General features: G+C 43.7%; 2 protein-coding genes across 2 annotated transcripts; one reads left to right on the top strand and one right to left on the bottom strand.

Annotated features, from left to right (window-relative positions):
* Positions 1-1,138: 1,138 nt before the first annotated feature.
* On the bottom strand, positions 1,139-6,147 carry oxsm (3-oxoacyl-ACP synthase, mitochondrial). The gene is made up of 2 exons (XM_004074108.3): positions 4,952-6,147; positions 1,139-3,831 (listed from the first exon to the last, which is right to left on the bottom strand). Exons 1-2 carry the CDS (start codon positions 5,926-5,928, stop codon positions 3,429-3,431), a joined length of 1,380 nt encoding a protein of 459 aa, XP_004074156.1. The 5' UTR covers positions 5,929-6,147; the 3' UTR covers positions 1,139-3,428.
* An 84-nt stretch (positions 6,148-6,231) lies between these two features.
* ngly1 (N-glycanase 1) lies at positions 6,232-17,574 on the top strand. Its single transcript, XM_011481082.3, has 12 exons — positions 6,232-6,442; positions 7,994-8,108; positions 8,224-8,481; positions 10,600-10,762; positions 10,836-11,055; positions 12,479-12,600; positions 13,265-13,410; positions 15,651-15,761; positions 15,848-16,024; positions 16,291-16,476; positions 16,595-16,772; positions 16,846-17,574. The coding sequence occupies exons 1-12, from the start codon at positions 6,342-6,344 to the stop codon at positions 17,022-17,024; spliced, it is 1,956 nt and encodes a 651-aa protein (XP_011479384.1). The 5' UTR covers positions 6,232-6,341; the 3' UTR covers positions 17,025-17,574.
* The last annotated feature ends 702 nt before the right edge of the window (positions 17,575-18,276 follow it).

Raw genomic sequence — 18,276 nt, 5'->3', positions numbered from 1 at the left:
TGGGACAAAGCCTGCTGAGATGATGATTGTCATGTTCCTGTGGTCTTCAAGGGGGCCACATGTTGATTATAATGTTGGTGCTGTGATGTTTGCTGCAGCAACAAACACTCATCTTCCTGCTCAGGGAAGATTTCAATGAAAACTCGGACGCTCCGTTCTCAGCCGGCACATCTCATCAGTCTGAGTGCACTTTAATGAAGTTCAGGAAGATGAATAATTTATTTAGTCATTATGAGACTTAAAGGAAAAACCAGAAAACCTACCTAAAAGTGGCACCCCTGACTGTGATCCATCATCAGAGTTTGTCTTTGTCTCCATCCGGTGATGAAAAACAGGACAGAACATGAAGTAGCAACTTCAGTTAGGGACATTTCCAGTTCTCCACGTTGGATCTATCAGCTGATGAGAAGGTTTTTTTTGTCCTATCTCTGATGTGTTGATCACATCAACTCAAGGCTTTGGTTGCATCATTGTCTTTTTGGTCTCACTTGACACTCAAGCTGTAGATGAAACCATCAGTGTGGCAGAAAAGTCATACAGATGAATTGGGTCAATTTCCCCTAAAAGCTCTTGAAAAACTACACACCCTGAAGAGAAGGAAAACAGATTGAAAGCATTTGAAGGTGAGAGTAAAATATCAGCATGCTGTTTCTGTGTGTGATCAGAAAAACGCTGACTGTTGACCTCTGCGTGGTTGAGTGATCTCACACTGAAGTGCTGCTCAGCTTTTGTGTTCGCTCATTTCTGCTTTAGTAGAGAAAAAATACACGAAAACAAAAGCAGAAACTTCCAAAGTTAATGATCTGAAGTTACAATTTTGGATGGTAATTTTGAAGTTGTGAGCAATTCTGTGGAAATCTATAAATGAGGTAATTCAACAACAAAAAAACAAACAAAAGAAAAAAAGAATCAGGCTATTTGATCATATAATACAAGGCATCTATGATAAAATTCAAACCAGAAGGCATTATTTCATTAAACTATTCATAAAAAATCAATAAAAGAATATAACCCTTTACACAGCATAAAGATTTGCGATTCCTTAGGCTCTTAATCTAACCAATGGAAGAACATTTATGAGAGAGTAGATCAGGGATGGGCCGATATTTGCCGATAGTTAAGTGTGTCTACAGTTACACAAAGTCCTTTTTGTTTCTTTATTAGAAATGCACAACTTTTCTTTTACTGGACAATCATATTGTACTTGACCTTTTTTAACATACAGCAAAGGATGTTCATAGGTACAAATATCACTTCAAAACCTTCATATAAATATATCTGAAAGCATTCAGACCATTTATTGAATATTGGACATAACTGTGAACCATAAGCTCCCCATTGCCAGGGATCTATTAGGAACAACATGTTTCCCTATCCAAAATAACATTTACCTGAAAACAGTCAAGCACTGACAATGAATGTAAACATAAGCTTCCCAATCTATTAGAAACAAGTATACATTTAAAAAAAATGGTTCTGAAAACAATCAGAAGAATATCAGTAGCTTTTTTAATACCCATATATGCAATTATTGGCTGTTTTGGGAGCCAGTTTAGCTCGTGCTGGTTTGCGGTGCCTTCCGTCCGTGAAACCAGGGTTTGAATCCGGGCTGCTCCCTGTTCCATTCTCTGCTTCTGTGCCGGTCCCAAACCCAGTTATATTGAGAGGGTTGCGTCAGGAAGGGCATCCGGGGTAAAACATTGCCAAGTTAACCATGCGACTCGTCCTCGAAGGAGAGGTTGTTTCGCTGTGGCGACCCCTGATGGGAAAAGCCGAAAGAGTGAGAAGATATGCAATTATCGGCTGGCACCGATACATCGCCCATCCCTTGCTTCACTCTGACTATTAGGGGTTTCATCTGAAGTTCACCTTTAGTTATTTGAAGAACAAACTCATTTCCACAGGAGAGAGTGATGGTGTGGTTGGGGAGCATGGAGAAGTATCCAGAGGGTTTGCAGGATGGAGCTAAGAAGTGGGATGGAGTTGTTAAACATGGACTGATGTGAGCAAACTTTTTTTTTTAACTAATCAGCTCTCCATTTGCACAGGTTATGGCTACAGAGCACAGACTTCCACGTTAGAGCAGACAAGCTCAGCTTTTTCTCCAGCCTATCTTTAAGAGCAAACTGACACAAAGTGGCTCTCTGGATACCTACTAGTGGACCTAGCCTGTTGGCCCACCTACTCCTTTTGGGAGTTATCTACCATAGCCCACAACAGACTGACCATCCAGCTACTGATGCTACTAGTACAACTGTCTAATCATGCAAAAGAAAGTGTACAAAGGTAAACAAAAGAGTGAAAAATAAACCAGATTGAAAGCTGACTGAGTGATACAGATGTGAGCAGCAAAAGAAGCATGTCAAACAACCAGACAGAATGCATAGTGCCAAAAGCACCACAAGGGGGAGCACTACACAAAGAAATGCAGGTCAACAGGTGACATTCACAACATATCTCATGTTCAGAGAACAGAGGAAAAGGTGGATTTAGATTTTCTGTGGGAAATGAATTCAGACAAGAAAGAAGAATGGATATTAAATCTAAATGGAGACTTCAGAAATACACACAAATGCAAGTGTCAGCCATCCGAAACAGCATCTACTCCTTTTATAGGCACTAGGCTAGGGAGTAGAGTTGGCTGTAAGGGGGGTGGGGGTGGGGTGGGGTGTTGAGCTAATAAAATGTAGTCAAAGGCTGTTAAATCGCTCCCTGTACCTCAGAGTGTTTTCGGGTTTAGTGAAATGATGGCATAAACAGCCTGGAGGGAAATCCAACCATGGTCAGCCACTACTGTCCTGTAGCGCTGCAGAACACTGCTCCTCCACATCAAGAGGAGCCAGTCAAGATAACTAGACTTCTGTCAATAATTTAATAAAAATTAAGAGAATTATTCGGGTGTTAAAAATTACTTTCTGCATCAAATGTTTCAGCTGAATTGAATAATTCTCACAAACGTCATGTTTTCAGAATCTTGAATTAGAGTTTGTAGAAGTGAGCAAGCTTATGTGATCTAAACAGTAGGAACATCACCTTAAAGAGGATGGACTCAACATCACTGATGTTTTTAAAGAGTTTCTTTTTTTTATGCAGAGAAAAGTATTGTCATTTTGTCCCCACCGCTCCTCAAAAACACCTGAACAATGGCAGTTGCAGTTTTTTTTCCCTGAACATTTTAGCTCAGGTAAAAATTGAAGTGCAGTGCACTCTAAATCAGTGAAGTCACTATGAGATGGACATGGCAACTAAAGTCAAAAAGGGTGCAGATATTTATAAAATTATCATGAGAAATCATGAGAAAGAGATCAGTGAAACAAATGATCTGATCCTTTTCAATCAGTAACATCACAGCTTGAGCTCACTGAGGAAATCCTGAGAACAGTTTTAGAGACCGTTAGTCACTCCGGGATGCGGGTCACAGAGGGAGATCACATGCTGCTTAGACACAGTGAGGCGTTGGTGCCGCCAAATCCAAACGAGTTGGTAAGAGCCACCCGGCGGCCCAGAGTCCGCCACGGCTCCGCCTTGCAGGCGACATAATTGAGGCTAAACTCTGGCTCTGTGCGGTCCAGGTTTAGGGTTGGGGGCAGCACTCCGTGGTAGCAGGCTAGAGCGGTAAAGGCAGCCTCCAGGGCGCCAGCAGCTCCCAGCAGATGCCCGGTGGCTCCCTTGGTGGATGACACAGCCAGAGTCTCTGTGGTTTCACAGAAGAGCCTCTTGATGGCAGTGTTTTCGGCAGCATCCCCCAAAGGCGTGGAGGTGGCGTGAGCGTTGATGTATGTGACGTCTGCCGGGGAGATGCCTGCATCTTTGAGCGCCGCGGACATGCACCTGTAGAGAGTGTGCACAAGGTCACATGACTGACTGCCAGACACAAGGAAGTGCCTGTTAATCACAATTAAAGAAGAAAACCAGGGAAAAACATGTATTCCATGTAATAAACTGGACAAAGTCATTACCATCATTGATAATCTTATCAGAGTCACGAGTGGATCGAGGGTGTTGGAGGTGGAAATGTTCAAACAAGCAGAGCATTTTGTCTTTTAAAGACCAGAACGTAAACGTTTAGGACTGGATGCAAAAGAAAACCTCCTTAAAAATTGTTTTTCTCAAACTTTCTTATTGAATTTTGCTTCGTTGAAAGATAAAACTTGTGATTTTAACATGTTCTTGTGGTATTTTTCTCTTGATGGGGGACATATGTTTTAAAAGAATAGGTGTAACTTGCATTTCTGAGTATTTCCTTATTCAAATCGGTTTGAATCAGGAGCAAACAAGATAAATGCAGTTTGAAAAAGACTGTATTTGTCATGCTAAAGTTCAACAAGCTCCCTGCTTCGCTCCAATCTGATGCATTCACTTGTAGAGAACTAGATCCATTAACGTCTTTGTTTTCCTCATCCAAGCAGAAATATGGCTCACAACAGTACAGCTGGATTGCTCTGACAGTGCTCTCCATTTTTGTTGCAGCGATTATGTTAGACACCTCAGACCCTCACAAGGGGGCGCGGTTGCTCCATGCCAATAGTCTCGCCCACAACTCAGAGGCAAATTTCTAATGAACTACTGCCGCTCTGTAGAAACTATGTCCTAGAAAACTAAACTTTTCTTTTATTTAAATCAATCAAACAATCATAATTAAAAGAGCACTGGGAATGTTTTTACAACAGATCAAACTATGATCAAAGTGGGTCTTTAAAGAACATTCAATGAATAGAGTTTACAAAAGTGTGAGTCAAAGCAATGTCTTGCTTTAACATCGGCTCAAAAGAGTCACGTGGATGGTCCGGTTTGTGCTGTTCTTCTACAAAACTCCAGAAAAACCAGCAGCTCTGGCCCAGCACCCACAGTGGAAAACGTCTGAAAACTGCGGTGGTAGAGCTCTGGCTTCAAACTACAACTTTACGTGAACACTGAGAAAACATAGAAGCTCTTTCTCCAGCAGGGTTACCTGAAAGCTCCATCTCCATCTGCAGAAGGGGCTGTTATGTGACTGGCATCCCCTGAGAGCCCGTAGCCCAGGATCTCTGCATAGATCCTTGCTCCTCTCTTCACAGCGTGCTCCAGCTCCTCCAGCAGGAGCACCGCTGCTCCCTCCCCCATCACAAAGCCCTCTCTTTCTGGGTGGAAGGGCCTTGAGGCCAGTGTTGGTCTGTCGTTCCACTTGGTGGCAAGTGCTCGGGCTCTAGCAAAGCCTGCTATGGAGAGAGGCCCGACACAGGATTCCGTCCCCCCCGTAACCATAGCAACTGCATCTCCATGAGCAATGAATCTGGCTGCATCACCAACGGCATGAGCTCCTGTGGTGCACGCTGTGGATACAGCATGGTTGGGTCCCTTCAGTTTGTGCTTGATGCTGATGTGCCCAGCTGCCATGTTAACAAGGATGCGGGGAACAAAGAAGGGGCTCACTTTCTTGTAGCCCCTCTCCTGGAAGGCAGCAGAGGTGCTGGCAATATCGTCCAGTGACACCATACCCATGCCAACTGCAACCCCCGTGCTGAGCTGCTCCTCCAGGCTTTCAGGGAACCAGGCTGCGTCCTCCAGAGCCAGCTGTGCTGCTCCCAGGGCCATCACAGTAGCTGCAGACATGTTGCTGATTTCCCCCCGAGAGACGAACCGGTCCCCCTTAAACTGGCCCTCATCAGCGCCTCTAGGCACCAGAGCTGCCACCCTGCAGGGGAGGCCCCGGTAGTCCTCAGACTCCAGAGCCACAATCCCGCTCCGACCTTGGATCAGACACTCCCAGGGCAGATTGCAGCCGGTGCCTAGAGGGCAAACCAGCCCAAGGCCCGTAACCACAACCCTCCGCCTGTGCGACTGTCCGCTCCCGCTGCTGAGCCTAACTCCCTTTGGACAAATGTGGGCATTTCGAAGGAAAGCCCTGCCCGGCTGAACTATCGCCCGGACTGTAGTCCAGATGGACATCGTCTTCCCCTGATGGAGCTCTAACTTTCGTTACACAGTATGAACTTAAGCTCTGGACAGCCCAAGTAACTGTCCATGCAGGGTTTGTTTTGAGTAATCTTTGGATCTGCCCTAGAAAATGCCAGCTTTTTGTGCCTGAACCTTCTCTTAGATTTAGCCTAAAACAAACTAAAATAGCAACCACACAACAAATATTGTTTATTGGGAGTTAAAAATAATAATGCAACAGCTGCAGATTGTGCGCGCGCATTTTTCCCCTTTAACATTAGACTCCGGCGTAATAAAGCCACCTAAATGTAGGACCCCAAACACAGAGTTAGCTAAGTAGCTGTCAGCGTTAGCTCCCCAATCCGTTGATATATCCGCTTTTCTGGAGGGACGGGCGTTACAGCTGGCTTGGTTTTGTCGGAAACATGAGTCTATCTCCGGCGGTTACAACTCTGTGCGAGAACTCCACGGATGTTTTCCTGGACGCCGCCAAACTGCTGCTCACCTACGCCGATAACATTCTGAGGTGAAGCTGGATGGATGATCATCATGGAGATTCGTTAGATTTCTGAAATTTCTGATGATCGTGACTGTTTTATCTTTAACTTACTGTCATTTATAACCTTAATTAAACCTGCACAGATGTAAAAGAAGCCATACAGAATAGCGGCATTTAGAGTCACTCATGCGCCCTAATATATCAAATTTGCAAAAATGCTATTTATTTTCCTGGCTGCACCAGAGTCTCACTCTTCCTCTATCCTTCTGAGTGGATTCCGACACTATCTCTCCTATTTGATCGCCTTTCCTTCATTTGTGTTATTTACAGCCTTTTCAGTGGTTGCTTTCATAGTTTTAGCAATTTAGGTCACACAATTCAAAGTCCTTCAAATTTTAGCCTCAGTGATTTACCGTGTTCCCCAAGGCTCTGATCTGGGTCCATTCCTCCTCATTTCCCCTCTCTCCTTAAAAACATGTTTCCAAAATTGAGCTTCATTTGACTTTTTTTTAAAATGTATTTTCTTTGGGAGAAGACACCCAGCTCTATCTCTAACAAATCTATGTGCATTGTTTCACCTGCCTTTTTTTCCTGATGTTGTTTTACCTCACATCGCTCTAATTCAAAACCTCTTTGTTTGTGTAAAGTCTACACTTTTCAATGAAAACATCTTCTCCATCACTATTACGTCGTCTTTGGGTGCCCTTTCTTCACAGGATAAGAGTTTTGGTTTCATGCAGGATTACATCATTCCAGTTCCATATTGATAAAATTGCTCAAAATTTATCAGTACAGTTCCACCTTTGTAATAATTGTCGTTGCCCCTCTCACAAGCCACATCCTACCTCCATCCCTGTCTGCAAACTCATCACTTCCTGTCCTCTTTACTTCCTCCTCATTGGTCTACTACCTAAATTCTGTCTATAATAAAACTTCATCTCATCTAATCACTGTCATTCTGAAAGAATTGAAACGATTTCTTATGAAATCATTTCAAAATCTTCCTTTCAAAGGAATATAAAAACCCCTCCCCTCATTGTCTGTTTCCTCCTCTCTGTTGGTCCCTCTTGTTCCTTCCTCAGATCCTCCTCTTGACTTCACTTCGCTGCACCGTTTGCACCACAGGACGTAAAACCTTCGGCTGTGAAACTCATGTCCTACTGATGTCTAAACACTGAACTTCATTTAAAAAAAAAATCAAAATTCTGAACTTTTCTGTCAATAAAAAAAACAAAACTATTTGGCGACACTTTTTTGTCTGTGTGCTCCCAAACCTCTCTCTCCTCTTTTACACTTTTTTTTCATAATCTTTTTTCGTGTACTCGGTTATCATACGGTTTTGAAAGCCACTCCAAACTAATTTGTGTTGTAATTCTTATTAATTCACTTCATGAGCTTTATCAGATGTGTGCAGTGATCCAAAAATTGGTCTGATTTAAGTGAAACTACAGATATACCTACATTTTGGGGCTGTTGCAAAAAGTTCCACCCTTTGAATTCAGATCAGACTGAAATGCTTTCCCCTCAGAAAACTGACATCAGTTTGTTTTTATGGGATGTTTCTATCCACCCCCATAGGTACCCCAACGTGGAGAAGTACAGATCCATCCGGATAGGTAATCCCACTTTCTCCACTAAGCTGCTGCCCATCAAAGGAGCTGTGGAATGTCTCTTTGAGATGGGCTTTGAGGAGGTAATGCTGTTAAATTTAGGTTAGGATGATAAGATAGCTGGGTTTCACTGGTGTCAAGACTCTGGTTGCTTGATAGGACTCGACTGCAAGTAAATGTCTTTTTTTTTTTTTTAAGGCTGAGACACACCTGGTCTTTCCCAAGGCAGCATCGGTGGAGCAGCTGAGGCTCGTGAGAGAGTCCATAGCAGCGGAGCGTGATCAGAGGCTAAAGGGGGAGTGTCCTGTTCCGCCTGCTGCACAGCGTGTTGCCTCAGCACAGCAGAGTCCAACTGCAGCCGCTGCTCCTGCGGCTGCTCCCACTGCGGCTCCTACTCCCCCTGCAGGTGCCCCTAGCCAGCTGGCAGAGTTCTCTGCTCAGCAGCCGTCGTCTCTGGTAAACAGAGCCTTTGTTTTAACTTTAAAATTATACATGAGTCATTTAAAGATATGTATCTGCTTTGCCTAATGGAGGTGACTGCTCATGTTCCAACCTTTTAGAATCAGAATCAGCTTTATTGGCCAAGTACAGTGCACGTACAAGGAATTTGGCTTTGGTGTCTTGTGCTCTCGTGCAAACTACAAAAATATTTAAAACGAGTTTAATGAAGTAAGACAGGAAAGGATAAATCATAAAAAGAAAGTACTATGAGGTAGATATAGGAAGATTTAAACATAACTAAATAAAAAATGCAACTGTGTTCTGGTGTGACACTTTCTGTGGTTTTGTTCAGTGTTCTAGAGTGGTCTGGAGTGGTTTTGGTGCCCTGAGTCCTAAAGCGCCGCCCTGACGGGAAAAGGCCGTCAAAGCTGCATGAGAGGCGTTGTCCCTTAACAGCAGAGGACTAGTTTACATCAGTACCAGGGAAAAGTTTCCTGAAACTTTTGTTAACTACTTAAATGTGCCAAAATCAGCAGAAAAAAACAGTTTTAGGAGCCTATCACGGGCTTCAAGGTGCTAGACAGGCCTAAACTGTCCCCTTTTGGATCCATAAGGTCTGACAGAGCAGTAGGCAGAACGCAGATGCTTTGTGCTTATTTGCTCTTGTCTTTCTTTGACCTGATGGGGGCAGGCTTGAGCTCGCCTGACTCAGTCAGTGTGAATGTTGCATCGCTAGCTCGCATGTCTGTAACTCCTCGCAGTCAGTCGGAAGCCAGGCAAGCTTCTGTCAGTGGGGGCTCATCTTTTGGAGAGCGGGTGTCCAGCTGTGAGTGAATTCTTACTCACTCAGTATGTGTACACTTTGTGTGCTGTTGACTGTGTGATGGGACTTCCTGTTGTGTGAGTGTCTAAGTTTGTCGTTCCTTTTGATGGGAAAGATAGTTCAGCCGTGTAGGTGTGGGATACTGTTTGAAGACTCATCGTGTAGGTGAGGATGCCAACTGTGGACTTGATCTTTTGATTGTTCTGGAAAAATAAACATACTTTAACCATTTTGAGGAGCTTTAACATTCAGGACAGCTGCTCTTAGGGAATGTTTTTGCTTTCATTCAAATTTAAGATAGAAAATCACTCTGAAATGGGTATGTGGAAACTTGATTGACATGTAATCGTCCAATTGAGGCTCTGAAACGGCCTTAGTGGGTGTGTTCCAACAACTGACATACCTGTCTGTTGAAAGGAAGTGTTCATTGTAGAGTAGTGCTGGGAGAACAGGTTTTAAGGTGAAATCAACAAGTGACGTGACGACAAGCTGCATCCATCAGATATGTCCTTCAGTCTTGATGCAGACAGAATAGCTATGGAGGGATATTTTTCTGTTCTCCCTGTTCCAAAAGGAAACCCAGAAGTTCCAACTGTTGCAGTTCCTCTAACCACCACTGGTAGCTGGTTTCAAAAGAGATACATTCTTAAACAAACTAGATAATCCAACTTTGCGCTTGGAAAACGTAGCGCTTGTTTGAAAAATAATTTAATGTTTATAAAATTGTATGTTTCTTTACAACAGCTCTATATTTTTAACTTGTTGGTCTGATCAGAATCAGTGTATTAGATTACACAGACTTTGGCCTACAGGTACAGCAGTCAGTCTCTGACTTAAGACTCGTCGGTTCGCTCTGGTCGCCTTCCTCTGTTAATGTGTCCCTAGAAAAGACTCTGAGCCCCACATATCTCCCGGTGGCTCGGTGACTCTAAAGTGCTTAGGACCTTCTAAGAAGGGAGGGAGGGGGGGTAAAACACTATTATATAAGTATATTTCTGTATGTCTATGGCTCTAGACCAAGAGTAAAACCTTTCACTCCAAACACTTAGTGAAGCATTACAGTTTCTGAACAGGATCATTTCTAGTTGAAACAGATTCAGAACTACCGGTAATTCACTTTGCATAAACTTTCAATTTTTCCCCTTCTCTGCCATGAATTGACAGTGGTGTTCAGACTGGTAATTTCTGGGGGCATCATATTTGCATTGACTGAGTGGATCACTCTCTGCATCACTGAGCAGCAGCACATTTTGTTCAATTTATGATGATGGTCCTCTAAGCTGTGCTCTCTGATCTGCTTTGCTTCCCAGGAGAGCAGCATGAGCTTCTTCCTGATCCTTCAGTCCAACTTTCAGCACGTGCTGCAGTATGAGAGCCCAGAGCTGCAGCAGAAAGCTCTCAGTGTGATTCCTCAGCAGAAGCTGTCGGACGCTGCCGGGCTCGGGCTGAACCAGGCCAGAGAGGCCGACCCAGGTGAGACATTGGCCGTTCACAGGAGCCGCTCATACACATAGGTAGCTGGTGAACGCAGCTTGTGTGTCTTCAGGATGCAAGCTGGGAACAGAAGACTTCTTGGTACTGGAGCTGCTTCGCTGGTTCAAACAGAGCTTCTTCTCCTGGGTGAACTGTCTGCCTTGCAGCCACTGTGGAGGCCCCACCCAGAACGCTGGCTCCCTCAGCCCCACCACCGACGACCTCCACTGGGGAGCTCAGCGAGTGGAAAATCATTTCTGCCAGAGCTGTCGGCTCTCCACCAGATTCCCCAGGTGGGTCCATATTCCTTGACTTGGAAGACAAAGTTGGGTGATATCTTAGTCTTTCGTGGCTTTGTTCTACTGGGAGAAAAAAAAAGAGCTCCCAGGTATTATCAAATGATGTATAAAGCATCTGTAGGAAGCAGTATCGGCTTGTGTTGCTGGAGAATTTAAATGTTCGCCTCAGCTGCTGTTTCCTGGAAACCTGTGACATGCTGCTCAGGCCACACCCACAACATTGCAACAACAGAACCAAGTCCAAAGCGGATTAGAGCTGACGGAAGATGTTACAAACTGAGACCAGGGGCTGCATTTATAAACGTTGCGTACGCACAAAAGAAGGCGTACGCCACTCTCTACGCAATAGTTGAGATTTATAAAAAGCAAACTTGACGGGAAAATTTGCGGTCCTTCACGCAAGCTCTGACCCAGGCGTACGCACAAAAACGGGTGAAATGAGAAACGGCGACACCGTCGGCAGATGGAAGAAACACGTGAAAGTGAAAATGACAATACTGCCTCTCAGAAATAACATGAAGACTTCACAAAACAAGTCTTACAATTAACAGCCTACACGAAGACCCGTTTGATCGATCAGCAGTGAAACAAAAAAAAAAAAAACGAAAATTACAACAGAAATTCAAATGAACACATATTTGCAGAAAGAAAAGTGAAATATGTTCCACAATATTGGCATGTTGTGCAATTCATCCTCATAAATAATATAGTTAACAGAACGAAATAATGTACAAAACTGATATTCCCGTCAATGTGTCCGTCTGGCGGAGCAGATATAGGTGCGGGCGTGCGGACGGACGGACGGACAGACGCACTAATTGTCCACTGGGGAAAGTTGTTTTCATATTAAAACATTTCTTCATAAACTATGGAATTATGGTATTCATGAATATGCCTTTAGTTTGTTTTATTTTTGATAAAACAATGTATGGCGTATGTCTCGACCATTCAGAAAGCAACAAGAAATTACATTTGCGCTGAACAATTTCCCATTTCCACGTCGATTATTACCGACATTTGTAGCTTGTCAGATGCAATTAAATGGAGGGAAATAAAATGCCCCATCACAATGCGTAATGACGCACAATGGCTGATCTTGCGCTCTTAGAAGATGTGGCAAATGGAAGAATTCGGAGTGAACGCATCTTTAGACAGCAAGAAGACGTGCTGGCAAACGAGGACGAGTGGTTTAGGAGCCGGTTCCGACTTCCTCGAGCCGTCCTGTTGGTGCTTTTGGGGGTGTGTCACCCGGTGCATCTGGCGCGTCGTGTCCCCCTGCGCGTCAGTCACCACTCCACTTAAGGGATTCCCCAATTATTGCCGCCAGTCTGTCATCAAGAGGGGTCAGCTCCGGTGTTTTATAAATGAGGCCCCAGGTGTTTTCTTCATCCTGCTGATTGTTTCTTCTCAACTTCAGATACAACAACCCTGAGAAGCTGCTGCAGACCAGGAGAGGGCGCTGTGGAGAGTGGGCAAACTGCTTCACGTTGTGCTGCAGAGCCATGGGTCTAGAGGCCAGGTACATCTGGGACAGCACAGGTACGCCTGAGATCGGTCTGCGTGAGTCTCTGTAAAACCTGATCTTTGTAGGAAGGCCTGGTTGCCAGGGAAACCAGTTTTCTTTGTTGCTCAGTTCTGGGATAACGCAATAACACCTTGATGTACAGTTGGACGCTTTATTCCAGCTAAGAAAGTGTGGCCTTATTCAGATAATCTGCTCAGAGCTATAGAATAACAATTTTAGTTAACTAGCTTAGTTTGATAATTTGTGATCCTTTTTATCACTGTGTGTTGATCTGTACTTTTTAAATGAACTGGTTGAAAATGGAATTTTAGGTAAATTTGAACTTTCTCTGGGGACCTGCTCACTGGAAAAACCAGTTTTTATGTTTACATATACAGGATTAACCAGATTACCACACCTCCACTGTCTTGCATGGGGAATCCCGGTTCCCTACTTCCAGCAGCATCTCTCTGTTCAAAGTATTTGCAGTTTTTGTCTTGGTCAAAAGTTTAGATTTTTGTGCGGACAGGATCTGCCTCAGGAAACCGGGTTTTCCAGAATTCCTCATTTCTCCCTCCTGAAAATGTGGTTTTTGGAGAACACTTGATTGTAACCCATTCAGTGTGATCGTCCTGCTGCGTTCGTGTCTGTTGTCCTGGCTGCTGCTAAGAAGGTCTGAGTGAAGGTGTGTCGTTGCAGACCACGTGTGGACAGAGGTGTACTCTGCAGCTCAGCGCCGTTGGCTGCACTGTGACCCTTGCGAGAACGTCTGCGACAAGCCACTGCTGTATGAAGTGGGCTGGGGGAAGAAGCTGGCCTACATCTTGGCTTTCTCCAAGGACCAGGTCAGAACCAAAATCGGCATGGCTATAAAAGGTCCAGGATGTGAAATGGTTTTCTTTGGGTGCATAATCTGCCGAAAAATATTATAAAGGAACAGCAGAAACAATAACGGTTGTTGTGTTTCCCCTGCTTCCAAGTCTAGAAAGAAGTGTGGTGAATAAGTACAATGGAGTTTTAGGGCCAGTTTACAAAAAAATAAATAAAATTATGACCTTTAAGTCGTAAATTTACGAGAAATTATCTCATAAATTTACGAGTTTTTTCTCGTGAATTAACGACTTAAAATCTCATAAATTTACGAGAAAAAAGTCATAGATTAACGAGGAAATCAACTCAAAGTTGTCTGTTACCGGAGCCTAGCTTGAAGATGAAATATGTGGAGCCTTTTGTAAGGCTTTATTTCCGGATAGGTTTAAAAAACAAAGAGATTCTGAACCTTTTGGCGAGTCAAAATCATTGTCAGTGGAACCGGGTTTCCGGGGTTTTATGTTGGTAAAGCGGAATTTCATATGATAAGGAGCTCAGAGACACGGACCGCTGCAGCCTTTATTTTCCTTTTCATTCACAAAAGCTGAAGTTCGTTTGTCACCTTACGTCATGAACCTGTCATCCGAACGCCAATGCGGAAGTAAACTGTGTTACATACGCCCCCTCCTCCAGATGAAACGTCCCGTTTCAACATAAAACAATAAAGAGGAATGAAGATAGTCTGTTATATTAGCATTAGAACGTTGAAAATGCCAAAAATGCTCCTCCCTGGACGGAAGCATTACACAAACGTAGAGATCTGAGACCGGAGCGCCAGATGCACCGGGTGACACGCGTGGTTCCTCCGAGTGCTCTTCTGTAACGCCGGGCCCAAAAGCCCGCAGAAGTCCAAGAGGACGGTTTGAGGAAGTCGGAACCGGCTCCTAAACCACTCGTCCTCGTTTGCCAGCACGTCTTCTTGCGGTCTAAAGATGCGTTCTCTCCGAATTCTTCCATTTGCCACATCTTCTAAGAGCGCAAGATCAGCCATTGTGCGTCATTACGCATTGTGATGGGGCATTTTATTTCCCTCCATTTATTACATCTCACAAACTACAGATGTCGGTAATAATCGACGTGGAAATGGGAAATTGTTCAGCGCAAATGTAATTTCTTGTTGCTTTCTGAATGGTTGAGACATACGCCATACATTGTTTTATCAAACATAAAACAAACTAAAGGCATATTCATGAATACCATAATTCCATAGCCTATGAAGAAATGTTTTAATATTAAAACGACTTTCCCCAGTGGACAATTAGTGCGTCTGTCCGTCCGTCCGCACGCCCGCACCTATATCTGCTCCGCCAGACGGACACATTGACGAGAATATCAGTTTTGTACATTATTTCGTTCTGTTAACTATATTATTTATGAGGATGAATTGCACAACATGCCAACATTGCAGAACATATTTCACTTTTCTTTTTGCAAATATGTGTTCATTTGAATTTCTGTTGTAATTTTCGTTTGTTGTTTTTGTTTGTTTGTTTCACTGCTGATCGATCAAACGGGTCTTCGTGTAGGCTGTTAATATTAAGACTTGCTTTGTGAAGTCTTCATGTTATTTATGAGAGGCAGTATTGTCATTTTTACTTTCACGTGTTTCTTCCATCTGCCGACGGTGTCGCCGTTTCTCATTTCACCCGTTTTTGTGCATACGCCTGGGTCAGAGCTTGCGTGAAGGACCGCACATTTTCCCGTCAAGTTTGCTTTTTATAAATCTCAACTATTGCGTAGAGAGTGGCGTACGCCTTCTTTTGTGCGTACGCAACGTTTATAAATGCAGCCCCTGGTCTTTGGTGGAGGAAGAAAGGATTGAAGTGGACAGCTAACTGCAGGGATACTAATGGCTTCATCGGGCTGCAGAGCCACCAATCAATACATAAAACATTAATAAATCGTAAATCAAACAAATGAGCTTCCAACATTTGGAACGTTATCAATAAACATTCATCTCACCTGTTCCATTGTGTTTGGCGTTCACTTGCTGCTGTTCTGTATGCTCACTTCCACTTTAATCTAATAAATTTACGAGATTTTTCTTGTAAATTTATGACTTAAAATCACGTGACATTACTTTTTATTTTTTTGTGCTGGCCCTAAAACCCCGTCGTAAATAAGAGCATGTGATTTCAAATAAAAATAAGACTCCTTCTCCCAACTGGGGGTGGAAAGGTTCTGACCCCATCAGACGGCTGTTGGTGTGCTGCAGGTGGTGGATGTGACATGGAGGTATTCCTGCAAACACGCAGAGGTTCTGCGCAGAAGAACCAGAGTTCAGGAGGGCTGGCTGCTGCACGCCATTGATGGTCTCAACGCCTCGGTGAGTCCGCGTCCTAAACCGGGATTGACGCCGAAGGGGGGGAGGGGGGCACTCATCTGACACCCTCTCTGTGTTTGTGTCAACAGAGGCAGCAGCCTCTAAGTTCAGACAGGAAGAAAGAGCTGACCCAAAGGCTTCTGGTAGAGCTGGTGGAGTTTATTTCTCCTAAGAAACCAAAACCAGGAGAGCTGGGGGGGCGCAACTCTGGATCTCTGGCCTGGAGGGTTGCCCGGGGAGAGACAGGAGCGCAGGCTTCAACGCAGGTAAGCTGCACCACTCCAAAACTAACAGAAAATAACTTTGTAAAGAAGTCTAATAAGATCCAGCGTAGCTCTGCCTTCAGTCGCTTGGTGTGCCGATTATTCTTAGTTGCATGTTTGCACTGAATTACAGAATCGCAGAACCAAACAGTTATATATGCTCTTGGCGTGTCTCATGTCATGTGTCCTAAAAATGATCACACCTCCTACAATAGAAATGACAGACAACGTCCCTGAAGGTTGCTCACTCTGGTGTATTTTGTTGTCAGGCTGCAGGTTTCGTCTTCTCTCCTACTGAGACAGAAAAGGGGAACAAGCTGCTTCACGTGCGCTACAGCGCCATCAAGGACCAATACTGCAGAGTTTCCAATGACAATGAAACAATCCCCGGGTGGGATGGGTGCTTGTGGACTAAAGAGTCAGTCTTCAGGAAGGAGGAGTGTGACTGGCAAATGGTGAGTATCTGTAGTGCTCCTTGTTGTCCTATGGGTTAAAATGATCTGACTCAGTCAGTGAAAAGCTGAAGAAAAGAGTTCTGGATCTGTGCAGACCACATGACCTGTCTGTCTTCAGGTGTACATTGCTCGGACAGAAGACTCGTCTGTTGGCAGGATCAGTTGGAAGTTTGACTTCGCTCCAGCAGGAATGACAATCCAGTCCGTTTCCATCAAGGTCAGCAGCACGACCTTCCACTCTGGAAAAGTGAGGTGGCATGTCCAGGCGGGCGACAAAAGCAAAGAAGTTCCTGGAGGTAGGACTTTAGTTGATTTGGAACAGTCCACATGTCTTTGGGTCTTGTGAACCGGTGTTCTCCAACCCCCTAGATGGGACGTTGCAGGTCCTGCCTGGTCTGTGCGGCTCTCCGGATCTTCTAGTGGAAGCAGAACTGAGTGGAGGAGATGGGGACACCTCATGGCAGCACGCTCAGCTCTTCAGACAAAGTTTGAAAGATGAGGAGGGGTCTTCCTTTGAAGTAATTGTGTCACTGCAGGAAGACTCCTGAGGACAGCTCGATGGGAGCTGAAAGGCTCGTGGAAGCACTATGTGTCCTCCAGGATCAGAAGTTGTGAGAACAAATGAAAGATTCCTCTGCCTTTGTCTCTGTGAAACAGTTATACCTCTGATCTAAACGGATTAAGATGTTCTTCTGGATTGTTAATTCAGTTAATTTAGTCACTTTAAGATATTCTGCTCTTAAAAAATTATGAAACATACTGAAATGGTATGTGGTGGAGGAGGAGTGTTCCTCCCTGAAAGAGAACATTAACCCGCAGGAGCAGCAGCCCCTTCACATGAAGCTTCATGGCTGTGACAGCTAACAGGCTCACAGATCAAGCCCCGCCCCGGTGCTGCTCATCACAGCCACACCCACCGTTCACGGTGCAACAGAGAAAGCCATCCTGCTGTCTGCACAGTGATTTCAGCTGGGAATGAAGATGTTTTTGTCTAAACCTCTTTGAGCTGCCAGGGGGCAGAGCGAAACTACAAAAGTGTGGGTCGTAAACATACTGTCAAACTTCACTTAGTCAAATAAAAACATTTATTAGTTTTTATACCAGTCTTGTTCTATTCTTTTTTTCCCACATTTTTTATATTTTATACTATTTTGTGACAGAGGTGAACGTAGAAATTTTTTGTTCAATTTTGACTGGTTTTATTTGAGATCTGTCCATTTACAAAAGTTGATGCCGTAAAGTCATGCCCATTGTAAATTTTTCTTTCAACTAAATGTGGAAAAATGAAGAGCTTTTCATCACATTTGTTTTCTTCTAAAATACAATTCATCCAGAAGCTCCAAAGATAGAACAGATGTGCAGATTTTTATTTTTTTTAAAATAAAAGCAGAGCAGACATATAAAGATATAATTATGGAGTAATTGAAGGTCATTTCCCCGATATTTGCAAAAAAATATTTCTGTAACTCATTAAGAGGCTTCATTTTTATTAAACATGTCTTAAAACTGTTTTGTAATTGAATCCCATCTTCACTGAACACTGTATGCATAAGAAGTAGAATATTGATCTTTTTTTTCTTTCGTTTCACATTTGCTGTTAAAGCATCCAACATTTAACAATTGAATATTAAATTCAATAACATTAAAACAATCGTGATTGTTGTGCAGTAAATAGACCCTACTCAATTTTAAAACGCTTGGAGCTGTAGATTTGGGTGGGCCGCCACTTCGATTATGAACTTGAACTGTATTATTACATTTAATTGACTGTAAAAACCGCAAACGCGGACGGGTCTGCGA

The sequence above is a fragment of the Oryzias latipes genome, chromosome 11, assembly GCF_002234675.1.
Source record: "Oryzias latipes chromosome 11, ASM223467v1".
NCBI lineage: Eukaryota > Metazoa > Chordata > Actinopteri > Beloniformes > Adrianichthyidae > Oryzias > Oryzias latipes.
The sequence above is the reverse complement of the archived record's forward strand: the minus strand, read 5'-3'. Positions and strand labels throughout refer to the sequence as shown.